Here is a 27,658-nt window from a genome sequence, read left to right as displayed (position 1 = left end):
CTGATTACAGAAACAAGCTTTTCGTCAGAGTTAATACTATGCACCAGAACTGAAAATCTTCCACAATCTCTTAGCAGGGAGAATATACATACATATACCTACACAGAGTTATTGTCTTGTGTCTTTTTTTAATACAACAATTCAGAAGGCATCTCAGGGCAAATAAAAGCTAGTTTCAATTTCAACATGAATTTTCTAAATAAAGATGCATAAAAAGCATCTAGCATAATTCAATATTAAATTAGTTCCAGATTTTAAATCCACTGTGATTTAATCTCAAGCTCATAGAGATTGTTCGGTGAGGTAATACATTCTATCAGCTGAAAGTTCTATAAAAATGGGAGAGATTCATGTAAATCTAATAGGATTTGTTTTTTATTCCTGAAAACAGAAACATTTCAATGACAAAATTCACAACAAAAAATACTTATATGGGGCTATGCAATGCCCTGAGATTTTAATAACAGGGGCACAGACATATATCAGAGACCTGTAAACTTTTAGATTTATTTTGATTCCTACCAAAGAAAGTGTGAAACACCTTCTTCCTAATTCTAGCAAAACAAGAAAGGAAAATTATTATGCACATTTTTCTCTCAGTCTGTCCTCCGAGGCCGGTCAGAGAAAAAGAAGAAAATGGACCAAAAAAAAGTATTGTTTCCATTATTACATTGAAGCATTTTTGAACTAGTAGAAAATCAGAAAGAATTAGACCTTGTTTTGACTGTAATCACAAATATATGCCTTCAATTTTCCTGAAATGACAGCCCAAGATAAATTAAGTGATGGTAAATTACAATCTAATTTCAATTTGAAAAATCAAGTAAGAGAATACAACATCTAATTTCTATACTTGAGAGAATTAGTTTTACACACTCTATAGAAGAGTGTTTCTCTTACCAGTATGTATTATTGTTCTTCAAAGATGGTATAACAAGTACCTCTGCCTTGTAGTAGGTATGGTTTTAAGGTCAAATACCCATAATTCTTCCCACAGACATTTACCCTGTGACTTATATGCGCTGGATATTTTGCTAATTTCGAATTTTGCTGGCAAAATATCCAGCACGTGTAAGTCACAGGATAAATATCTGTGGGATGAATCATAGATATTTGACCTCAAGACCACACCCTATTACTCAGCAATTCTAAATCTCTTTATATGTTCTGGAGCAGAGGTCCTCAAACTTGGGTATGGCTTTCTGAAATTTTTTCAAAGTGTAACTCTCCTGATGACCTTAGAGAAATCAATTTCCGTACTCTCAGCTTCTAGATGTTCTTTTTTCTAAGGCTTTCTAGTCACTAAAATCCTTACTCTCACATTACAAAAGCATAGCCTTCACTACCCTTGGCAGATCTCTTACCATCCTGCATTTCCATGGCATATAACAAAAGAGGGCTCATTCCAAATGCTGGTTTCCAGAAAGCCTCTTTGTTAAAGGCTCCATTAGACAGACTTACCCATATTTTTGTTAAGAGTGAAACCTGGTCTTGTTCGGATGTTCTGATTTCAGGAAAAAAAATGAAGCAGTAGGTCAGCTATGCTGATGCGTTTAAGTGCAGAAATTGAACTTTCGTAGGGAGCCAATTTTTCAAGGTGCACATGCATTGGATAAAACTCACAGATAAAGTGGTCTATGTTATCTTTCAGATTCGCTGTGCTAATAATGTTCTAGTGGAGGTTACAATTTATGTTAAAATTTATGTCTAAAGTGTTTAATTAATTTAAGTAATCAATACATCTTTCTTCCCATCTCCTAGCCAGAGCCAGCATATTTAAAGTGTCAGTACGTATTTGTAGAAGGAATGGGTTTATGGGTGCTCACTGGTCTCCTCGCAGTATTCAATTAGAAGATTAAAGAAATTTTCCTCTGTGGCCTAGGGGCAAACTGATCAGTCCCACGCCTATCTGTAATGGCCAAGAAAGCATTTATTTCCCCCAAACCCCATTCCACAACTTCCTTGGTATTGAAAATAAGATATTTAGCTTCGACCTGCCCTTTTTGTATTTAGGATAACAAGGCGAAATTGACCTTGGAATTTGCCCTCTTAAGAGGCAAAAAAAAAAAAGAAAAGTGAACTGGTAAATATATTTTTAATGTGATATCGCATGTTAAGAGCAATAATTCTAAAGGTTTTCTAGGTTCTATCATTTCTCTATATTGTTGCATAGATAATGGGATCACGTAAAACTGATGACTTGATTTGGCGATTTACATACATAAATGGCCACAAACTTAGTGTATGTTGAAAAGAAGGAGTAGAAAATTACTTTCCTGCCTCAAAATGTGAAGAGCAGCATCCACGACTGGGAGATTTTCCATTGACTTTTGTGTGTGTGTGTGTGTGTGAGGAAGATCAGCCCTGAGCTAACATCCATGCTAATCCTCCTCTTTTTGCTGAGGAAGACTGGCTCTGAACTAACATCTATTGCCAATCCTCCTCCTTTTTTTTCCCCCAAAGCCCCAGTAGATAGTTGTATGTCATAGTTGCACATCCTTCTAGTTGTTGTATGTGGGACGGGGCCTCAGCTTGGCCGGAGAAGCGGTGCATTGGTGCGCGCCCGGGATCTGAACCCGGGCTGCCAGCAGCGGAGCACACATATTTAACCGCTAAGCCACGGGGCCGGCCCTCCATTGACTTTTGTTTTCTCCTTCACTGTGGTTCACCTTTTCAAAGTGATATAGACAAAGCACTAAACGGGAAACATCAGAAGAACAGGTATAAAGAAGAATGGGCATCCTTTAGGATCAGGGATGTTGGGATATTTTATTTATAAAATCATATTGAAATATTAGGAATGGCTATACTTTTGTTTGAAGTTATTTAAATATTCTCTTTAATATTTAAAACCATTTCCCCACGGAGGTTTGATGGAGATGCTAATTATTAGATGTAAAGAAATATTATTCTCGCCTTTTCGGGAAGGTGCAGACCTGGAGAGGGAGGGGAAAACTAATGGCCTGTGTGGATTTTGAAATGGCTTTTCTGGCAGCCATGAGATGGGTTTACTCTGGAATAAGTTTCAGCAGAATCTTTTTCCCTGTGTCCTCTAATATGTGTATTTACATAGTTCATGATTGTAACTAAAATAGATACTCAGGAGAACTCGGTTTATTTTTAGGTCATTTAATTAGTTATATTTACGAGGACAAATATTGCAGCAGCTCGTTAGAAAAGAACAAAAGGGCGAAAAATTAAATATACATAGAACATTAAAGGCGATATCTAATTATGTTTCTGGGTCAGGCTCTGCTATATAAAATTAATTTAAATTGTGGTTTGGCAAATAATTTCTCTCAAAATCTCAGCAGATGTTTTTGCTGCAATTGACCAGTTCATTCAAAATTTTGTGTGGAAGGACAGAGGATCTAGAGCAACCAAACTATCTTGAAAAAGCAGAAGAAGGTTGGAGGACTTATCCTTCCCTAATTTAAAATGTACTATAAAGATGTAGTAATCAGGGCAGTAGAGTACCTGTGTGGAAATAGATATAGAATGGAATATAATTAAAGAGTCCGGAAATAAACCCTCACATTTATAGTCAATTGACACTATTGTCAACTGACAACACTTCAACAGCAATGTTGCAACAGTTCAATGAGGAAAAGTTAGTGTTTCAATAAATGGGGCTGAGACAATTGGGTATCCGTATGCAAAACGATGAATTTCAACCCTTCACATCGAACACCAAAATTAACTCAAAATAAATGAAAGATGTAAGAACTAAAACTCTTAAACATTCAGGAAAAAAACATAAGAGAAAATCTTCAGGGCCTTGGGTTAGGCAAGGATTTCTTGGATATGATATCAAAGCGTAAGCTTTAAAAGAAAACAATCGATAAATTAGATCTCATCAAAATGAAAAACTTGGACTTCAAAACTTTTGCACTTCAAATATTGAGAAAGCCAAAAGAGGAGCCACAGACTGGGAGAGAAGATTTGCAAATGATATTTATGGTAAACAATTTGTATCTAAGAAAACATTAAGAACTCTTACAAATCAATAATAAAAAACAAAGGACCCAGTTATAAAAATGGACAAAATATTTGCATAGACATCTATAGACAAGAAGATAGTACATGAGAAGGTCCTGGACCTCATTAAGTTATTAGCTAAATGCGAATTAAAACCACAGTGAGACATCATTTCACCTCCATTAGGATGGCTGTAATCAAAAAGATAATAGAAGTCTTGGCTAGGAGGTGGAGAAATTAGAACCTGTATACAGAGCTGAGGGGAAGGTACAATGATGCAGCTGATTTGGAAAACAGTCTGGCAATTTGTTAAAACATTAAACATAAATTTGCCATATAAAATAGCAATTCCACTCCTAGATATTTACCGAAGAGAGATGAAAATATATATCCATGCAAAAAAAATTGTACACAAATGTTCACAGCAGCGTTATTCATCATAGCCACCAAGTGGAAAAAAATACAAATGGCCATCAACAAGATGAATGGATAAATAAAATTTGGTATATCCATACAGTAGAATGTTTTTCATCCATGTATAGGCATGCATCACTTAACGAGGCGGATACGTTCTCAGAAATGCATAGTCGGGTGATTTCATCATTGTGTGAACATCATAGAGTGTACTTAAACACACCTAGATGCTACAGCCTACTACACACCTAGGCTCTATGGTACTAATCTTATGGGACCACTGTTATATACTCGGTCCCTCTTGGACCAAAAGGTCATTATGTAGTGCATGACTGTAAAGTAAATGTAGTCCCTATGCACACTACAATATGGAAGGACTTTGAAAGCATTATGCTGAGTGAAAGAAGCAAGACACAAAGGCCTACATATTATATAAATTCATTTATATGAAACACTCAGAAATGGAAATAAAGACAGAAAGTACATTAGTGAGACTGAGAGATGGGGTATGGAGTCCCTGCGAATGGACACCAACAGTCTTTTGGGGGTGATAGAAATGTTCTAAAATCAGATTACGCAGATGGTTGCCCAAATCCATAAATTGACTAAGAAATCATTGAATTTTATACTTGGATAAGCTGATTTTATGGTATGTAAATTATACCCCAGTAAAGCTCTTAAAAACCACACTTGAGTTAACAAAGGAATTTGGTAACGAATCAAAGAGACGGTAGATTAGCCTGGATTGCTCCGTAATCAGTGATGTAACTATGTTACGAAAATTGTAAAAGCATTACAAATCTTTAGAGCATTTTGCTCTGCTTGTCGGGGAAGTTTATCTGGCTGGGCACTGCCTCTCATCCTGCCCCCAGAAATATTTCAGATTGCGTGCTCAAATTTCGTGCACTGATGGTGAGCCTGAAGACGTTGAGAACTGGGTCTTGGGAAAGAGCTGTGGCATTTAACTCACCCCAGACCTTACAGAATGGCCTTTGTTTGGGCCAGTGGTCACAATTCTGTGCTTTCAGCTGGAGCATGGAAGAGAAAAGAGATTATAAGGAGAAAATTCAGAAGAAGAAAGGGATATAAGATTAGGCTCGTGGGAAAGGCAAAGTCCAGGTATGGAGTCCTAATCAAAGAAGACCTTTCTCAATGTGGACTGCATGTTTTCTGGAAGGCTGTGATAAGGAGAGGTAGTCAAACTTTAAAGGAATACATTTTCTTGGAGGGAATCAGCTGAATCAGGGAACACATTCTCTCCCCTAATCCATTCCATGTCTTTTAAGTACACCTTTAATTTTTCGAGTATCTTTTCTTTTCTAATGAAAGACATGACGTGTCTCTATAGAAACTTAAAATCTTCCTCCATGAATGAATTGAAATTTTTTTTCAGAAAGGAGAAGGACTTGTTTTCTAACACAAACAGCTTAGTTGTATTATCCATGTAGCCTATTTCTCTAAGAAAGGCGTTTCTTTTAGGCTTTTTTACACAATTTAGCCATAAATTCAGTCCACGTGTTAACTTTCAAATAGATTTTATGTGTATAAATCCTGACAAAAGAACCCCAAAAGACAGTCGAGCTAATTTGCTGGAGATTAATTTTTTAAGAGATTGTTTTAAGATACTTAAATGCAACAGAATTCTTTGACATGAATAGATTTTGATATCAAGATAACAACTATAAAAGATTAACACCCCAGTGTTCTGATACTTTCGAAGGGATTGGAAATGAGCATGTTGTAACGAGAAAGGATTGTTTCCTACAAGACTTAGCTCTACCTTTAGGTAGATTGGATAAAATTAGTGGTATGTTGGAGTCTCAAGGGATCCCAGGCACCTCTTCCCAGCTCTGTCTTCAATGACCTTATATTGGTATCTTGAAATTGTTTACAGTGGGAATATTTAAACCTCAAAATCAAATACAATACCTCAGGTTTCCCACCCACCCAGGTCTGCTTCTTAAAAGATGTTGAGCCACTTGAACTTGACAATATTGGACTCTTACTGGACCTGTGAAAACAGCAACTTCAAGTCTTGGTTTCAAACACGTTAAGCTCCTTTGAGTTACATAAAATTGAAGGCTGGTTTTCAGACACAAGTGTTGTGGATAACAGTTACTATTTTTCCTCTCTCTTAATTCACATATCCTAGCACCCTATAGGAAGGCAAAGATCCTTTCAATTGATTGACAGTTCAAGTTATAAGAACTGGGATACACATACCTGGGCTGTGTCTGTGTATGAAAAGAAAACAATTGAGCCAATTAACTAAACAGTTCAAGTGATAATAAATGTTTTGGCCTCTTGTATCTGAAAAATATAAAAACCAAAATGGTGCGCTGCACATAGAGAGCATAAGAGAGTCTTTTGGTGTGATTAATGGACCCTCTCTGCATTTTGCCTACATGGAAATTCCTATTTGGCTTATGTTTAAGGTCGTCAAGGTAGGTGACTTCATTTTTTTTTTTTTTTTACAAATTCAAATAGCAGTAACATTCAAATAATATTTAATAAGAGTTTCAAGAACAGAGAACATGATTTGTAATGTTTTATCTTGACTTAAGAAATACTTGTTGAAAGTGGTAGACTTTTTTATAGTACACAGCAGGAGCAAATAATGGGTAGTCTTCTCTAACCACTGATGAGAGGTGAATCTTCCTGATTTAAATTAACTAGTGACATTCCTGATTTTTATTTGAAATGGTGTGTTTTATAGTTCTTATGCATGAAACTAATGTCGATTTTGAGATATTTTGATTAAAGTTCTTCCATGTTTACTGTTTAAATGTATTTCTTTGTACATTACAGAATTTCCTAGCCAAAGTGTATCAGTGACATTTCAAAAATTTATCTAGATTATAACATGTTAAAATTAGAGGAACATTGAATATTTCATATACATTTCTTTTAAGAATGTGGGAAATCTCTTTTTTAATAATTTAATTTTCTTTTTTTTTTAAACTCACATTCGCTCTTTTTTTTGGCAGTAGTATCATTTTAATCCCCAAACTGCATTTTCACCGGATAGCTAATATTTTTTGCAAGTAACATTTTGAATTTGTTCTTGTTGACATCTTTCTGTTTACATGCATTTTGCATCGCCCTTATTTTTTTGAAATCCAAATGTAACAAATTTCAACTTTTTGTGTGACATTATTTTTTTTTCTTTTACTGGGTAATATCTCTCTCTCGTCTGATTTTTTTGCAAACCTGTTGTTTTTGAATTCTCTTTTTTCCCTTTATTTTCCTTCTCAATATGACCCAGGAGCCAACACAAAGAAAAACGCAGATGATATAACCAGTAATGACCGTGGTGAAGATGAAGGTATTTTTTGATTTTTCAAAGCTTGATCCTGATGCATGATTTTATATCTATCTCTCTATTTTTTTTTTTTTTTCATTTCAATCTGTTTTTCCTCCCCTTCTCTGAAACAAGTACACTTTGGTGTGCTTCTTTATTTTCTTCTTGTTTGGAAACCACTGTCATTTTTAACCCAAATGACCGTGTAGATGACTACACATCACCTGTGAGAAGACATATAAACATTGTTTCTGAATATGTAGTGAGTAACAAAATGCTGTTTACAAGGAAGCCTGCCGTTTTTCTTTTTCTTTTTCCTTTTTTTTTTTGACTAGGTCACAAGAAGAGAAAATGGAATTTTAAAACATGCATGTATACAATTTCTTTGCTTCCTTCCTAGTGTTATTGTGTAAGTTAATGCTGTATTTTGGAGCTTTGCTCTTCTTAAATCTTTCTATGAACTGCAAAACTCTGTGAGACACCTCGGTACAACTTTTCTGGGAGCTGGTGTTTCAGTGTGTGTTTTTTTTTGAACATACTGATTCCAAAATAGGTTTCAAAGAATCTTCTCTGGCTCACAGTAAAATACATGAAAAAGTGTTTTAATGAGATGTTGTTATTTCTTTCAGGACTGCCTTTTAGCAGCATTTAAAGAAAAATAAATAGGGATAGCAAGGTCAAAAAGCTAGCACTGTGCAACTTTCTTTTCACACCACGGCTATTTCAAAAACATTTTTTCCTCTCAAAAATATTTGGTTGCTATGGAAAGTATCTTCTTGAAGGATCCCATATTGCTTGACAGATTATCCACCAGAAGTAAATTGATTCTTTTTAAAAGATGGAAGATACCTGGCATCTAAGCGACTGCTAACACACTGTATCCTAGTCCTTCAGCAGAATAACTGATTTAAAAGAAAAGAAACAATGTCTAAAATAAGCCTTTGCTGCCGTGAAGCCTCTATAGGATGCGTAAAAGCACATTTCTCCAATCTGAGCAGCAAAATGCATGGAACTCTGTTTCTTTACCTTAGAGGATGAAGGCCCTTGATGAACCTGTGGTTCTCGGGCTGAAAGGCAATTTACAGCAGAGAAGTGAGTAGAGAGTTCGGTGCTGGGCACCAAAATCTCCCTGAAAGTGCCTTTTTATCAGCGGGTTGGTTTTGCTGTCCTCTTTAATTTCCTTCATATATCAGCTGCTCTCAAAGAAAAGAAGTTTTGCCAAAGTTGCTTTCACGCCTGTCTTGTCTTAACGTTATTATTATTTTATTTTTTACCTGCATTCATAGGGCTGTCTCTACCTCTAGTGGCTACCTAAGAGAGCTCTTTGGATGGTGTTCGAATATCCCCTCCTACACCTGATGCAGTAGCTAGCCTCTCCTTTGGTGTGGGCCCCAGAACACCTGCAATTCTATCAGTACTCAAAAAGATATATATTTTTAAAAACTCTTCTCCTTATTCTCATAAGAGATGGTGTAAACCATCTAAGGATGTAATTTGCGTCTTGCTCTGCACTCTCTTTTTAGCATATTTCCTTTTGATCATTAGGATCTGTTTTCACAACACTCACAATGCAACTTTAGTACCATTAAAATGCCGTCTAGTTTTCATTTGATACCCATAACCTGCATTTTTTTTTAAACTTTGGATTAATATGGCATCTGGTTATTACTTCCTCAAGTTCATGAGAACCTTGTTCTATGTGCCTCAAAAGGTAAGAGATGTTGACCAAACATTTTTTCTGAGCAAACCCCTTAAAGCAGCCCTCAAAATCTTCACCTATTCCTTTTTCACCATGGAGTAGTCAACAGCAGGTTATGGTAAAATAAATAAGGGCAAAAACAGCTAATCAGGGGCCAGAGAGAGAGGTGGATCATGCCAATACCACACCTTATAGAGACAGCAGTTTATTTAAAAATTCCACATAGCGTATGACGAATAAATGACTAATAAAGGATTTTTACCTTCTATTTGAATTTCATATGAGAAAATAAGAGATGCTCTTCTGCTGTGGGTTAACTATCTGCAGACACACGGACAGCTTGACACTCTTTTTCTGTACTTGACTGTGACCAGTGGGTTTCTCCTGATTTCTTTACTCTGTATTGTGACACCTCATGAGCACATTTGATTTTGTGATCATAATTCATTTTATTAGTAGCCACTATCCAAATGATGGTGGTACATTTCCTTAAAATTCCTTTCTGATATATCGAAAGTGTCTCAGTGAATTAGAATAATAAAAACTCCATTGAACAAAAAAGTGAAAATTAATATACATGGGTAAATTTGGTTTTCTTTTGATGACATACAGATACTTAAATTATTTACACACACATACACATACATATATATATGTGTGTATATATATCTCCATAAATTATTATAGTTGAGCTCAGTCTTCTTAAACATTAAATATAAGCCTAGGGAATGATTGATTAACACCAAGTAGGTTATTTCTTCATAACTTTTCAGAAAGCAGGCTTTACAAATGGACAAAGGGTGTCTGAACATTTATCATCACAAACCATTGCGAAATATTATTTTTACATCATTGTTAAATAAAATAATAAAGTAATTGCTAAGAGTACTCATTGGTTGCAAATCACAACCAATATAAACTCCACAGGGAATTTGTATTCCCTGTGAAAATATATAGCATCCATAATTTTATCTTGAGGTTGCAATCAAGCACCACTTTTATTACATCTCTTTCCTTTTTGTCATTTACATATGTTGGGATATTACAACAAGTCAGCCAGAGCAAAAACACTTGCTTGGACATCATTTTTTCTTTTGTTTTCATTTTTACACATTTCTGTTCTGTTGATAATTTTTGACCATTGATTTATTTTTTTGTCACCCTCTGTCCTATATTGAGAGTTTATAGTTTCACTCCTCCTCTTACGTTCCCATCTTTAAGTTAAAAGTGAATCTATAAACTCACCTTTGACTGAAGAGGGCTGTTATAGTAAAAATAAATGATAATTTTGAAGTTGGTTTCACACTCAGTGAAAATATATTTTATAATGGATGCCGTGTGCTTCTTCCATTTCAGTCACCTTTTAGGGTTTGAGCACCGTTTAGGAAATAAGTATCTCATCTAAATCCTTTAATTTTTTAGTGTTTTAGATATATACATACATACCACTTCAAATGTCTATATGCTTCTCAAAATATCATTTCTATCTGTAGAAAATATAACAACGTTGACCATTTTCCTTAGGCAATCTTATCAATGTGTATATAATTCAAAAATAGACATGGGATTGATTCAAGTCAGAACTAGGAAAAGTAAGCAGTGTCCTTTGCCCTTTATTTAGCTAATCAGTATGATTTTTTATTGTATTTCCTTATCTGGCTTTTTTTGCAGACATCCATGATCAGAACAGTAAGAAGCCAGTTATGGTCTATATCCATGGCGGATCTTATATGGAGGGTACTGGCAATATGATTGACGGCAGCATCCTGGCGAGCTATGGGAACGTCATCGTGATAACTATTAACTACCGGCTGGGAATTTTGGGTGAGTGATTCCATCACATACATGACTGTGCGAGAGGCAGTGACGAAGGTCTGCTGTTTACCTTGTTGGGACTCACTGATTAGAATTGTGTTGCTCTGATTCCGAGGAAATTCTACTTCCCAGTACTCACTTCACATGTTAGGATTTGTCTGTTCCTTTTAATAGTTGGATGCACAAAAAATCTGTTTTTTTTGTGCAGTTTGTAATTAGGAATTTTATTTCGTGGAACTCCAATCCCTCCTCAAACAAACACAGAGTCCAAAGTCATCAAATTAACATGAAGTTTTATTTAAAGCACTTTTCTTTCTGTGGGCTGAATGTAAACTTTGTTAGCCAACATAGCTCTGTGGAGTGAACTCGCTTAGGTGGTGTGTATGATAGCATATTTGGCAATGGGTGGTCATTTCGTACAGGCTGATAATGGCCATAGATGTTAGCTTTCTTTTATGGTTGTATAGGTAGATTAATTAGTTGATCGTGTGTAGGAAAATCTTTGACCTAATTTTTTAACTGATTATCTGTGTTTGTTGGGCCTTGAAGAACTGCTGTGTGGTTAGCTGGCCATCGCATTTGCATGCAATGCCACTTAACTCTTATTTGAATTTTGTAACATTTTGTGATTTACAGTTAAAGGACGTTGGCTAACTGCATGGAAATTCATGAGTGGCTCTCCATTGTTTTGATGTTTAATTCATTGTCCTCCAATTGGGGGTTGGAAAAATATATATTTTGGGGGTAATATTTTGAGATTTACCTTCTTTCGTGGTTTTGTCTGCTGTCATACAATTTGTGAATAATGTTCCTTGGCCTATGTAAAAAAAGTTTGTTTTCAAGGCAAAAATGCATTGAAATGGTGCAGAAAATTGAGTTTTTAACAATGTGGTTGTGAGTGAGATGTGTATGTCACAGGGTGGGTACCACAAAATATAAAAAGGACTTACAGAGATCTGTCAAACAAGAAATATGATTGGAAATGTGTTCTCCAAATAGGCAAATATTACCAAGGATAGTTTATTTTCAACTTGATGTTTTAATCTTATCTTGTACCTTTTTTTCATTCACATGTGAAAATATTCACCTATTAAAAAGACCCCGGGGTGGGGGTGAGTAGTAGAAATGTATTTCTAATTGAGAAATGCAAACATTCATAAATGTTTGCAAAATTACGTCTTTTGGAGCATTAATAAAGTACTCGAAATTCTCTGTTGGTTTTTTACATTAAAGAAAATAAAAAGGAGCTTCTCATTTCATGATTTTATTTCTTTTTCTTATTTCATACATTCTATGAGCCAAACCTTTGCAGAGTAATTTCACATAGCAATGATTGCATGCCTCTCCAAATATTTTCCAGAGGCTTCTGGCGAGTTGCTTTAGCCACTAGTGTTTGAAACAGGAAATCGTGTTTCTTGATCTTTTACAAAAGATCCTTTCTAACAAAGAGGTGGGGAGAGGAGACAACATGTCGGGGGGCTGCACGTAGCCCTTTCAAAGCAGGCAGTGTGTTGGACCCTGTGTAGCATCATCAGACAGAGGAGGTGCTCTGGGCTCTGTTTTCTGAATGAAGCATCGGACATTGATCAAGTTCTTGCTTTGCTGGAATAACAAAAATGTTCTCTTGCGTGCATGATGTGTAGATGTTACTTAAAAGGTTAGATTTCAAAAGAAATTGATTTTTTCCCCTCTAAAGCCGAACTGTATTAAGCAACTCTGCACGGCGATCTCTTATCAGTTTGGCCCGTTCATGAATTAAGTACAGATCTGGAAAAGTACTGTGGGAATTATATGCGTCTTAATATTTTTTTAAATAAGGGAAAAAACATTCTTGGTTTTAGAACTTTTCTCCTTGAAAAATTCTAAGTCTACGTTTTGCTACTGAGAGTTAAAGAAAAATCGTGGTAAGATAACAGAGAGCTGTGAGAGAGGTCATAGAGAAATAAAAGAAGCAATTTAGCATCTCTCTCCAGTCTATTTACATCCCGCGAATGAGCTACTGTGGAACCACCGAGAACACTACAGACACCCTTTTATTGGATGGAGTGAAATGTGCCAACTTTGCTGATTATACAAAGTGACGGAGATTTTAAAATGTGACTTAGTTTATCACCATCACAGATCTTGCCTTTGCTGCTGTCCTCTTGGAAACTGTTAGGGAGCGTTTACTTTTTCCTTGCAGGAAATCACTATTATCAGTGTTGAAAAATATTTTTAAACCATCGGCATCCAAATATTTTAAAAGGTGATCAATTAAAATGGCACAATAATCACAGGGATGATCGTTCCAATTAGTGCCTTTGGTATAAATGCATGCGTTTTTAGCAAAACGTTGAAGTATTGGTTGAGTTTTTTCTCCAAAAAGTAATAAATGCATAAATGCCATTTTTCTGTCTGAGGAATGGAAAAATATTGTTTGCGATGATTCTTTTTTTTGCAGAGTAAAAAATGCAGTTTTCCTACCCAAAAGAGAGGGGTAAAAAGAAGAATTATGGTAAAAATGGAAACGGGATGCTGGTGTGGAAAGGACATAAATTTTTAGGATGACACAGAAATGAACCAGCGTCTTCCCTCTACTCCATGTCTGACATTGAGGAAGTCAGCTAATATTTTCTGAGTCCCTATAGACTGTGGTAGCATCCTCTCCTTTGCAAAGTTATTGTACATACAGCACAAATGTATTGTACATACATTATGTATGTGAAGTTTCATAGCCCATGACTGGCAACCAGTACACCCAGTCACCTTAAAATTTCCACTGCTATTAATATCACTGGACATTGTATTAATATCACTTTTGATCCACAGAATTAATTGAAACTGGCCAAATATGTAATAGTTAATATCTATCCAATACTGTCATCCAAACTGAACCACTTTAATTAAAAAGATAGTAATAATTATACGACGCTTGTAATGTGAAATAAATGAGAGGATCTTCGTGCTTGCTTTTCGAAATATGAATCTTTCCTTTAATCAGAACTGTGTGACACAGTCTTCTAGCCATTGACCATATAATTTATTGTCGAATCCAGGACACTTTGAGAGTTATTAATAAGCTATTAATAAGCTGGGATTGTCCCTGGCAAACTGGGATGTGTCATTATAGCTATAAGGTAATTATTTATACCCACATAAGGTCTAATGATTTAACTGCTGTTCCATTTGTTTTCAAAGGAGATGCTCCTGTATCAGCATGTTTCCTATTCGTTCTACTGTACACCTTTGTCATTAGGAAGGCATATATATCCAAAACTTGTGTTCTATCAAATCTGCCTCTTATTTTTTTTTTTCATGATGATTGTCCAAAGACCTTTGATATAAAAGAGAAATCTCCTTACTGTTGGTTACTGATGGAAATACCTGGGATTTATTTATTTGTGGCTCTTACCTCCACTTTCCTCATTAATTGTCTCCAATTTGCATGTCTTTGCATCTTCAGTTGGTTGATTCTACCCCCATTCAGATATTCATTTCAGTTTAGCTCGCATGGTATTACCTTTTGAGTTATCCTACAATTCGATGCCTCATTTATGCTTTAAGTTATTTTTGCTTCAAAATGATCCTCTATATGCTTTAAGACCACTTTATTGAGATCCTGCAGTGTGGCCAGCGGTGGGTTGCTGTATGTGTTACTTCCCTTAATCCTCACAAACTCCCTTGGAAGGTTCACTTATCTTACTTAGAAGGAAACAAAGGCTCGGAGGTGATGGGATGGACTCAAGTGGTACAGCTTGTAGGGATCAGAGCTGGGGTTGGAACCCAGGTCTAACGGAAGCCAAAGAGCTCACCTCCAGCCTTGCCAGTCAGTGTTAAATACGAACCAGGTAAACTACAAAATGAGTTAGGAAACTGAATACCACTTTAGCATCAGGTTTACCTTCTATAGTTGCACAAAAAATATCAGATGTGCTTATTGTTGATCTAGATAAAAAATTGTGACACGATGCTTACAATGTATTCCTATGTTCCTCAAAGTGGGTTCTTCGTTGCTGATTCCTTTTCATTGAATCATTATTGGTAGTCCACTATGGTGCACGATGATGGTGGTATCTGCCCCAACAATGGCATTTGTCACATCAAAGCTCTTGGGCACCATGGATTTAACGCTTTATCATCGAGTTGGGTGTCTAACTGCTAGAGCCCATTCCTTTGCCTGCTTCCTGTCTGTTGCCCTCAAATGGAGTTGAGACCATTGAGCTAAATGGTGACTTCAATGGATGTCTCACCTGATAGGTATTTTGTGATCTTAAGAAATGTTGCCCATAGGTTTACATAACTGACTTTTCCAAGGATTCAAAAAGTCTCAGAAACACCTCCTCATTTTTCAAGTGTTGTAGCTATACTGAAAGTTTTCCTCTCAGGGAAGGTTGTGTAACTAACAGTGTTCTGAAGTTGCCTTTCTCTTGAAGGTCATCCATTGCATACACCCATTTAGGTGCATTGCTCTCGTAACTTTGAATATAAGAGAGAAATGTTTTGAAATAAAAGCAGTCTATACGCAGAGCAGGAAGATTATTTGAATTAAAATCTGCATGACTTGAGCTATATGCATGCTCTCATGGTGTGGCTACCTTTGCTGTTCTGGTCTCCTTTTTGGGGTCTTGGTTTCCATCTGAGATGGAGGGTCAGGGCATTTGGAGGCCCTTTGACATGAGCTAGAGTAGTTTCACTGTTGTCCCTTTAAAATATTGGTCTTCCATGTCAGACTTCATTCAGTAAAAGGAGTCTGGGAATCATTGGAGCTGAGGATTGATAATTTCCTGTAAAGAGCTATGATCTGAATTCCATGTTTGTGCATTTCTGCACAAGCATTTTGCATCAGTGATACTTTAGTGGGTCGCTATGATATGCCGTATGCACCTCTGCTGCAAAATATCAAGCTACTGTATAGATGGCACATACATTCCTCTGTCATTTGGGAGTTCAAGATGTTCACTATTTGGTGCTTTCACTTTTTTTAATAAGAATCCTTTTTTCTCTTTTCTTTTTATATGTTTTGTTAAGAATTTTCTCTTAAATTACAAATGGAGCATATCTTATTTATCAAATCAAAATTTCTTAAGTGTGTATATAAAGAAAAAAATCATTCCCCCCTTCAAGGATCTCCATGTCTTGATGCTGCCTTCCTAACTCCAGCATATCCCCTCTCCTCTCAGATTTCCCCAATTGGATTCCGACTGGAAAAGTTTCCTTTCTCCACCTTAAAAGAGAAACCATGCATCACTAAGCTACAAAAAATGCTGGAAAAAGTTAAATGGGTACAAAGGAAAGGTGGAGTGTTGCACTTAGAGAAAAATAAACAAAAGTCTAGAAGTAAAAGTTATGGGAGAAGTGTGAGAGCATGGGATGAGAAATTGTGTGAGACCATTCACAACCATGAAAATACAGACAGTGGAAGGAACGGATGGGAACCCTTAGAATAAGACCCTGTTTGGTGAGTGGCTGACATCATCTGGGTCTCATTGCTGCAAGGGTTGCTGATGTTGTTCTCCAAGATGGGCTCAGGGGCAGTGGGGAGTATGTACTCTAGATAACACAAGTGTAGGATGCATGCATTGGGGAAGGCAGTGTTGGCGTAGCTTCTCTGATTCGAAAGCTACGCAAAAACGAAAAACCAAGAGATTCTTCCCCAAAAAAGTTATTGTCTTTCATAGTCTTCTTTATCAATAGGTTTCTGGGCATTCAATAGTCGTGTGGAAACACTGTAATCCAATCTTTGTTGTAGCTGGTGTTGATATGAACCAGAACTCTGGGAGTGGACAAGTTTGTGGTCCTGTTTTGTTCTTGCTGATCATTTATTTGGGTTTTCCTCTTCTGCCTCCTGGTGGCTAAACATGCCTACTGCATTAACTTTGGTCAGCAAATAAAGAAGAGTGCTCACATCGGATGCATGCTCTGTCATTGGGACTTCAGAGGCACGTGGGAGCAGATATAGAAAGCACTACAGTGGGATCAAGACTCTAATGTGGAAGGTGTCATTTGTGTGAAGGTTGATATGAACAGCAGAGCCAAGAGGATCCTTTGTTCTGAGGTGACAGAAGGCCATGGGGGAAAGTAAACTGCAGCAAATGGAAATGAAGAGAGATGTGAAGGGATTTTTTGGGTGAAGAAAATTAGGAGAAGGGTGGAGAGAAGGTACAAAAGACTTTTTTCTTTCAATCTCAAATGCACAAAATTATTGACTAGCATGTGCTGTGCTATGCAGAATCTCCATGACCTCCTTATGGATGATTCAGAATTTCTTAAAAGAAGTTGGAATTTTATTTTTGCATGGCTAGCCATTTTTGGAAATCACAATGTTAAGACACACTTGATAGAAGAATCTATTCAATAAATACATAATTTCCAGCTAATTAATTCCAGAGTGTCATGTCAGCTTGAGTTAATAATCACACAGGATATACTTAAAAAATGTTCTCTCCCAGAAATTTTTACATTCAAAACAGAGTCTCTTAGGAGTATTAATTCTAAAAGAAACAAACCACTCTCTCCCCTTTGTATGTTTTCTTCATTTTGCTTCTCACATAGCGTATGAAGGGTTGAGCATTTTTAGTTGATTAGGATAAGGTGGCCTCTGTCTTCCTGGGAAAAAGGGGCATGAGCATCATTGCAAATGAAAAGAAGGTCATTGGGTATTTGAGTGTTGGGAGAAGCTGGAAAGTTCCAGGTGGAAGCATTGACATTGAGAGCCAAGATACATTAGGCTTGATTGGAGTGGGCTGGGAATTAAGATTCTGGCGATAATTCTGTCACAGAAATGTTTTTTAAACAGTCCCTGAAGGATAAATACCTGCATGCTTCCTATGTGCCTTTCCTTCCTTCCCTAGATATGTTTGAGGAAATTAGGCCTTTCAAGTGAGATATTGGAGAAATGTCTGAAAGGCAATCGGAATGGGAAGTTTAAAGACTGCTGAGGCTGAAACACTCCATGACTATACACATTCTAGCCTGTAGATCTTTTTTTTTCTTGTGACATTCACCTGCAAACCTGTAATAGCCTGCTTTATAAGAAACATGAAATGAATGTGCACGTGTGTACATGGCAGGAGTGGTACCACGAGGGGCATAGTCTCTCTTCTAGTATAACTCTCCTAGTTTTGCCTAATGACACACCAATAAGTCACTGACTTTATGAAAAGGAATGCTAGAAGATGCAAGGTGCAGATTCAAAGTGACTTTCTTAGGGAGCAAAAGGTAACCCAGAAATGGCAGATACATTGTGCATTTAGCAAGATAAATGTATTTTTCAAATAAAATCGCATTGTAACATATTTATTGGGTAAGTCTGATCTAATGGGTAGGGTAATTTTCCTTTGATTAAAAAGAAATAGCTTTTTTGAATGAAGTGTGCAATTCCCAGCATAAAAAATCAGATATATTTTAGAACACTAAATGCCACACTCCTTTGCTGCTATAGCCATGAGGCATGGATGAGCTAGGGTCTTTCCGTAGATAAATCAATTGCAGGGCTCTGTTGATTCTGCTAATTATCTGAGATGGCATGCACTGATTTTCATTGCATTCAGTACAACGGCTTTTATTATAGGTTCAGATATTACGGAAAGAAGGTTGTGTCCTATGAAATGGGTATTGTCACAAACAGGTGGGTAGGATTGTAAAGATACACGTTTTAGTATAGACATAAGCATTAGATGATCTCGCACAGAAACACTCTGAATTCTATCCAATAAAACTAAGATTTGTACCAGAGTTGGGAAAACAATTTTGGAATGAGGAAATGTTTCCAGTTTGGATTGAGAAATGTTTTCTATCATTCAAAGTGATCCATGTCTCTTTACTAACGTATCTGGATAACTGTTTAGATGACCCAGTTATTCTTTTTTCTTAGAGATCTGACATATATATATCTATATATATTCTATTCTATGCCGTTTGAACACATGGAGGACACCTCACCAGAGTGTCTCTTTCAATATGTTTCTGAATCTCTAAGAATCCTTTCCCCTCGTTGCTATCCCCTTCTCCCTCCTAAATATAAACTTATAATATCATTTAGAAATATCATTCATCCTTTCCCTTAGTAGTGCTTTGCTAAATCCATGCATAGGATTTCACATCTTTACAAAAAGAATCTTGAGCAAATGGCCTCATTACTTCCACATCTCTTTTTTTCCACAGTGCTCATTTTTTTAGTTATACCTTGTCTATTTCTTCCCTTCTCATGTCTGGTTAACCAACTTCCTCCCTTTTAATCATATTTCTTCAAAACTGTTCTCTCAAGGGCCACTCATATGTCATAAGCTTTTTCTCTGCTGCCCCAAATACTTTTAATGGCCTTTACTGCATCCTTATCTTTCTTAATCTTCTTGGAATCCTTAACATGTAAATGACCTATTGGGTTTGTCTCCACTCCTACTTTTCATTGTCTGTCTGCTTTATTTAACACAGCTTATATACAATGTACACATTTAAAGTGTACAATTCAATGGCTTTTAGTCTAGTCACAAAGTGGCTGCCATCAACGCCATTTAATGTTTGAACATTATCATCACTCCAAAGAAAAACTCCATATCTATTCCTCTGGCCCCCCAGACTTACGCAACTACTAATCTACTTTCTGTCTCTATGGATTTGCCTTTTCTGGGCATTACATGTAAATGGAGTCATACAATATGTGGTCTTTTGTGTCTGACTTTTTTCACTGAGTATTATGTTTTCAAAGTCTATCCATGTTGTAGCATATATCAGTACTTTGTTAATCTTTATGACCAGGTAATACTCCATTGTATGGATATAACATGTTTTGTTTATCCATCCATCTTTTTTGTGTGCATGTGAGGAAGATTAGCCCTGAGCCAACACCCGATGCCAATCCTCCTCTTTTTGCTGAGGAAGATTGGCCCTGGGCTAACATCTGTGTCGATCTTCCTCTACTTTATATGGGACACTGACACAGAATGGCTTGACAAGCAGTACGTTGGTGTGCGCCCGGGATCCGAACCCCGGGCCGCCGAAGCGGAGCGTGTGCACTTAACTGCTATGCCACCGGGCCAGCCCCTATCCATTCATCTTTTGATGGGCATTTGGATGTTTCCACTTTTTAGATACAGTAATGCACCATATAACTACACTTCGGTCAACAATGGACCACATATACAACAGTTGTCCCATAAGATTAGTACCATACAGCCTAGGTGTGTAGTAGGCTATACCATCTAGGTTTGTGTAAGTACACGCTATGCTGTTCAAACAATGACAAAATCACCTAACAACACATTTCTCAGAATGTATCCCTATCGTTAAGAAATGTATCACTGTATTATGAATAATGGTGCTATGAACATTCATGTACAAGTTTTTGTGTGGATACATGTTTTCACTTTTCTTGAATATATACCCAGGAATGGAAATTCTGGGTCATATTATAACTCTGTGTAACCATTTGAGTAACTTTCAAATTCTTTCCTAAAGTGGCTGCACTGTTTTCTAGTTCTACCAGCATAAAGGCTCTAATTTCCCCACATCCTCACCAACACGTGTTCTTGTCCATCTTTTTAACTATAGCCATCCCAGTGGGTATAACGTAGTGTCATATTTGATGTGCATTTCCCTGGTTACTACTGATGTTGAGCACCTTTTCATGTGCTTACTGGCCATTTGTCTATCTTCCTCAGAGAAATGTCTGTTCAGATCTTTGCCCATATTTTATTGGGGTATTTATCTTTTTAGTATTGAGTTATAAGAGTTTTTTTTTTTTTTAAACATGTTGTGGATACATGTTCCTTATCAGATATAGGATTTGCAAATATCTACTCCCATTTTGTTTTTTCCCCCACTTTTTTGGTGGTACCCTTTGAAGCACAAATGTTTTTAATTTTGATAAGGTTCAATTTATCTATTTTTTCTTTTTTTCTTTTTGCTCTTTTTGTGGTGTGTAAAAAGTCTTTGTGTAACCCAAGGCCACATCAATTTGTGCCTATATTTGTTTCTCAGAGTTATATAGTGTCAGATCTTATTTTAGACCTGATCCATTTTGAGTTCACTTTTTAAAAATATATTATCACGTGGTTTTTGTCCTTTTTCCTATTGATATATTTCATTAATCAGTTTCTGAATATTAAACTAACCTTGAATGCTAGAATAAATCCCACTTGGTGATGGTAATGATCCTTTTTATATACTGCTGGATTTGGTTTGCTAGTATTTTTTTGAGGACTTTTACATCTACATTCATAAAAAGATGAATGCATAGAGCTCTTTTCTGGTGATGTCTTTGTCAGGTTTAGGTATCAGAGTACTTACTACTCTCCTCACAGAATGAGTAGGAAGTGTTTTCTCATCTTCTATATTTTTTTAAAGAGTGTGTGGAGGATTGGTGTTAATTTGCCTTTGAGCAATCAGTAGGATTCACCACTGAAGCCATCCAGGCCTGGGATTTTCTTTGAGGAAAGTGTTTTCATTACTAATTCACTTTCTCCACTTGTAGTCCTATTCAGATTTTGTCATCCTTCTTTTGAGCTCATTTGCTGTCAGGCATTCAATGCTCGCATCGAAGATGAGGTTACTTTAATTCACATCTCTGACCCTGATCTTTTCACTCAATTTTCATTTCCACCCTTTTACATATCCAGGACATTTCCACTTGAAATTTCCACCAGCGCTTTGAAACAAAATGGCCCCATATTACTCACAAAACTGGCTGCAAAGAGGGAGACCAGCAACTCACCTTTGTCTCTTTCTTATCACTTATGTATCTGGAAACTTAGTCCTCCGACTCACTTATCTACAACTCTGCATAATGACTCTTGCTGCCCAAACAGCCTGGCCCACTTATTGTATTTCACAAGTTCAGTGCTATCATGACAGTCAATCCAATATTGAGCCCTACTGCTGTCTCCATTATTAGGATTGGCTACTCATCGTACGGACCCGATTTATGGATGCAAGAATGGATGAAGTGTATCTAGATAGAGTGCCATTGAAGCATCTCCAAATATGGATTCATTTCAACCAGTTTACTGTGACTGGGGATTTGATCCTGCCACTGCAGGCTCAGGGATCTAAATTCATGACCTTGATGTAGGAGTCAATATGTCTATCAGGGAAAGATCAGCATTGACTGAACTACAATGCAAATTTTCTCATTGACCATAAGACATTAACTCCCCATAACTGTCAATAAAATATGGATAAGGCATCTTTTGGCTATGAATTGGCAAGCAAAATTCACAAGGTTTTATAGGGAGCCCTAAATTTAAAAAAAAAAAAAATTACAGAAAGAGAAAGAGAGCTATGTGTGTATAATTTAAATGATATTAAGACATTGTTTCTTACCCTTACAAAGATATCTTTGCCAAGGAAACTTTAACAGTGGATTTAATTCATTCATTCATTCATTTATTCGAGACATGTATACTGAAGACCTGCTGTTTGCCACATGGTGCCTTCTGCTGGGAATAAAGTAGTGAAGAAAAAAGACAAAAATCCCTGAGCAGATAACATTTTTATTCCAGCGAGAAAAAAATGAAAAACAGACACATATCATAAAATGCATAGTATGATGTGGTATGATGAGGGCTGTGGACAAATATTTAGCAAGGAGGCACTTGACCTCTTATGCTAAGTATATTATGGACTTCATGGTTTCTGAGCCTCGGCACTCTTGACATTTTGGACTGGATGTTTCTTTATTGTGGGGATCTGTGTTGTACATTGTAGGATGTTGAGTACCATCCCTGGCTTCTACCCACCAGATGCCAGTAACACCTCCCACCCCCGGTCATGGCAATCAAAAATATTTCCAGGCATTGCTGAGTGCCCCCTGGTGGGGAGGAGGAGGGAAGCATCAACCCAGTTGAGAACCACTTGTCTTTTGCGTATTTCCCTTCTCTGAGAACAGAGGGTCACACTGGCATGAAAGTCCCTGTCGCTGAACTCAGTTTGAACTGTAAAATTCACATTCAGTTGTGTATGGCTTTGTTTCTTCATGTGGATAATATTTACTTCTGGGAACTGATTTCTAACCTCCTTGAGGGCTGGGGTCATAGCTCATAATGCCTTTGCCTTCTGAGTGCCTACCAGTTAATAAACACCTTCTGGATGATTAGCTGTTGCAGTGTTTTTGACTCCAAATTGCAAAATGAAAGCTAATTAACACAGGAGAGAATATATTGATTTGAACATTTTTTTTTAATGCAGTATGAGTGAACTGCTCGTTGTCAAAATCTGTGAATGCCTCATTTTATGTAAACCATGTTTATATCCACTCCTTAGATTTGGCAGCTGTTCCTTTTTCACAAATACAGAAGGTTCCATTTTCCTCGAAACATCTACTTATGCCAGTGTCAACAGCTCAGGATTCATCGTCTTTACATATAGGTTAGCTTCAATGGAGACGATATATGTCTGTGGCATGCATGAGATCTTGAATCGAAACTTATTGTTTCAAAAATATTTAAAAATCTGCGTGTCTTAATATTTTTATCAGATTTTGATAGTTATAAAAACAAACCGAAATAGTAGAGCTCTGTAATAGATTTTTTTCTTTAGCTCTTTCCATGGGTATTCTAAACAACTGTGATAACAAGACAATAATTACGATTTTTCCCAAGAGCTGTGCTAAATTTTTGCAAATGACTGTCAGGTTTCTTAGATGACCCTAAAATCTAAAAATATTAGTTTTCTAGGGCTGCCATATCATATTACCACAGACTAGGTGGCTTAAAACAGCAGAAGTGGATACTTTCCCAGTTCTGTAGACCAGAAGTCTGAGATGAAGGTGTGGCAGGGCCACGCTCCCTCCAGAGGCTCCAAGGGAGGGTCCTTCCTGCCTCTTCCAGAATCTGGGGGCTCCAGTCATCCCTTGGCTTGTGGCTGCACCCCTACCCTCTCTGCTTCTGTCTTCACATGGCTTCTCCTCTGCATCTGTCTCTCCTCTTCTTTTTTTTTTTTTTTAAAGATTTTATTTATTTATTTTTTTCCCCCAAAGCCCCAGCAGATAGTTATATGTCATAGCTGCACATCCTTCTAGTTGCTGTATGTGGGACACGGCCTCAGCATGGCCGGAGAAGCGGTGCGTCGGTGCACGCCCAGGATCCGAACCCGGGCCGCCAGCAGCGGAGCGCGTGCACTTAACCGCTAAGCCACCGGGCCGGCCCTCCTCTTCTTATAAGAAAACCAGTCATTGGATATAGGGCCCACCCTACTCCAGGATGATTTCGTCTAGAGATACTTAGCTAAATTACATCTACAAAAACCTGTTTCCAAATAAGGTGACATTCTAAGGTTCCAGGCAGACAAGAATTTTTGGAGGACACTATTCAACCCATGACACCTAACTTTCTCATATGGGTCATTATTGGGATATATATGTGTGTGGATACAGGAGTAGCCAATGTTTTCATTCTGTGTGTCACTGGACTCAGGATGAAACCTGGCTCAGAACTCACCATTCGTAGAAGATCCTTCACCTTCTTGCTTCCTCTTTGCTTTCAAATAATGTAATGATGTAGTATCAAGAATTTTATTTTCTGAACCTTTAAAACTTCCCCACTAGTTTTTTTTTTTTGGTGAAGAAGATTGCCCCTGAGCTAACATCTGTTGGCAATCTTCCTCCTTTTGCTTGAGTAAGACTGTCACTGAGCTAACATCCGTACCAATCTTCCTCTATTTTGTATGTGGGACACCGCCACAGCGTGGCTTGGGAGTGACGTGTAGGTCCGCACCCAGGATCCAAACGTGTGAAGCCTGAGCTGCCGAAGCAGAGTGTGTGAACTTAACCACTATGCCACCAGGCTGGCCCCAAAATTTCCCAACTAGTTCTAAAAGCAGCAAAAACATTTTTTCCTATTAGCTACGAAACATATGCCTTTGTTCCAACAATTTGCATAGGACTATATCTCACATTTTCTTCATCAATTACAAACTTATAAATATACGGTGAAAACGGTGACTTTGCTATATTCTTTCCACCTTTTCCCTCTATCATAAAATCCAACTACAAATGCTCCTTTTTGCCCTGTCTGGGAATTGCAAGTTGGCCACAAGCCATCTCAAAATGGAGGTTCCTAAAAATTAACACACAGGATTAATGCAGTTTTTTAAAAAGAGACTTATTCAAATAGATCTCAAATTTTAAAGTGACTGATGGACTTTTAATGAAAATCTTAGCCCACTGCTCACACACGAGTGATTTTTTCCTGAAAGATGCTATCATCTTATTGCTGCACCAGCAGAGTGTTTGGCCAATGAAAATAAGAGAGTCCATTATAGAGAAATTCTTTAGACTTTATTTTTTATTTTCTAGAATAATACCAGAGAATCTTACTTTAGAAGCAGAGATATATATGCCTGAATTGGGGATTGTTGGCTACTGGTAGGGATTCACTTGAATGGAAATAAATTTGCTTTCCTTTTGGCCAAAAATTATGCTCTCTTTTCTCCCAGATTGGCAAAATTATTGGTTTCAATGTAAGGAGTACTGTGGGTCAGATTGCCAGTAGTTTCCTACACTACCAGCCCATTCATTAGTCTTCGTTCTTCCTTTATTAATTTACATGGATGGCCTCTTTACTCTGAGAGATTTTTTTTTCCAGTTTTATTGAGATATAATGGACATATAACATTGTGTTAGTTTTAGGTGTAAAACATGATGATTTGATATATGTATATATTGTGGAATGATTACCATAGTCAATGTAGTTAATATCCATCAAATCATATAGTTACATTTTTTTTTTTTTTTGCTTTTGATGAGAACTTTTAGGATCTACTGTTGAGAAATAATAGTCTTGGCACAAGCATAAATTTAGAGATTATTAGATATTTTAAGATAGGAATGGAGCAATACAAATGTGATATATTATTAATGATTCGAATTTACTATTTCTTCGATTTGCAGTGGAATTTCTGTTTATACTAACTTTTGAAGATATCAATGGTGTAAAGCCGGTAGCACTTGCCTTTGATAACTTATCCTGAGGCCATCCATTTGAAGTTTAAATTTGGGAACTTTCCTATCCTTCTTTGGGAGATAGAGATTATAGCAACTCAAAATGAGTAATCGATAAATTGATGTAGAAAAAAGATCTGTGATCCAAATTATCCAAAAAATATGATCAAAATATTTATTGCAGAAGACAGTAGATGCACAACCTACCAACCCATCAGGCCATTCTATTAGATGGTAGGCTGTGTATTGGAGTACTGGAGGCTTACTGAGCCAGGGGTTAACATTTTGTGTTGCTGGATCATGGAGGAGATCTGAGCCAGCAAGCAGTAACCACTCTTCAGGGCTCCCGGCAACAGCATTCACCAGCCAGCAAAGCAGTCTTCCCTGATATTAGCCATCAGCATAGAGGCCCTGGGGCTTGCCAGGTGAGTGCCAGTTCTGCACCCACTTCCTGTACTTTACAGGTAAGATTATACCTGCCTGTACATCCACCCGTCATTAATGATCTTACTGAACCAAGACAGGAGATGGCAGTTCCTTATCTGTGTTTAGCAATATCACACTTGCTTTGCTTCTTGATTCTCTATCCTATTTGAATAACTAGGCATGGGATCCATTTGCAATTGAGTCTCAAGTCCAAATCCCCATGGAAGTCAAAATGTGAGAAGAGACATGATGAAAGAAAACTACAGATGGCGAGTTACGATTCAGTGGTGTCTGTTCTGTTAATAGAGGGCAGGTGAGGCTGCTCAGGTCAGGGTTGAATGTGCGGAAACAGGGACCTCTTGTGTGCCCCTGAATTGTACACTTTAAAATGGTTAATTTTATGTTATGTGAGTTTTGCCTCAATACAAGGAAACTAAAGTCTGAAGCTCGCATATGCCTTGCTGAGGTCCCCTCTTTAAAATTATTTAAAAGGAGCACATTTGAAGCCAGTTCTTAAAAGGAGCGTATAAATAACCAAACAGCAAACAAAACATGTCAGACACACCACAACATCCTGAAATGAAGAAAACAAAACAAAACTGGCCCAAGGATCTCTTTTTTTCCTTTCTGTGACTTTCAGAGGCATTTTTATCATGGGGTCAAACGTGACCTTTTACCACTCCAATGTCTCAATTTGATTTCAGAACAAACTTGCATTGCTAATTGAATTTCTATGCTTTTGACCAGGTGAAGACCTAATTTTAAGAAATTTCCTTAAAACTGTGAACTTGTAGAGATGAGAGAATTTTATAGGCATCCACTTGTCAGGCCTATCTGTTCCATCAGACATTCATTCAGCAATTACATGTGGCAAGCATGCCACTTACAGTGCCCTAGGCTCACACCTGCACATTTTATTTTGCATCTGCATCTGTTATTTTGTTAGCAAGTATTGTTTTACTTTATGTAATTACCAAATTTACATTTAAGTGTAAACCATTCAGAGTTTGGAAAAAAATTAACAAATTATTATTTGTATTTAACATTGTTCACCCCACTTCAATTAATTGAGAATCAACAAAACAAACTCATTGTCAACTTAAATTGCACA

General features: G+C 37.0%; 1 protein-coding gene across 5 annotated transcripts in view; it reads left to right on the top strand.

The window, feature by feature from the left end:
- Positions 1 to 27,658, top strand: part of LOC147911620 (neuroligin-4, X-linked) — a 295,702-nt gene that overhangs the window by 168,111 nt on the left and 99,933 nt on the right. For 3 of the 5 annotated variants that reach the window (XM_087427908.1, XM_087427909.1, XM_087427911.1), the window contains 2 exons: positions 7,658 to 7,717; positions 11,064 to 11,216. In XM_087427908.1, coding sequence (XP_087284034.1) covers positions 7,658 to 7,717; positions 11,064 to 11,216 — 213 coding nt within the window. The remainder of the gene's footprint in view (positions 1 to 7,657; positions 7,718 to 11,063; positions 11,217 to 27,658) is intronic. The other 2 variants (XM_087427910.1, XM_087427912.1) reach the window with 1 other exon arrangement.

Source organism: Ceratotherium simum, chromosome Y (assembly GCF_057802395.1).
Source record: "Ceratotherium simum simum isolate JZ-2026a chromosome Y, ASM5780239v1, whole genome shotgun sequence".
In the NCBI taxonomy this organism is placed as follows: domain Eukaryota; kingdom Metazoa; phylum Chordata; class Mammalia; order Perissodactyla; family Rhinocerotidae; genus Ceratotherium; species Ceratotherium simum.
This window is presented reverse-complemented; position numbering and strand designations above follow the sequence as displayed.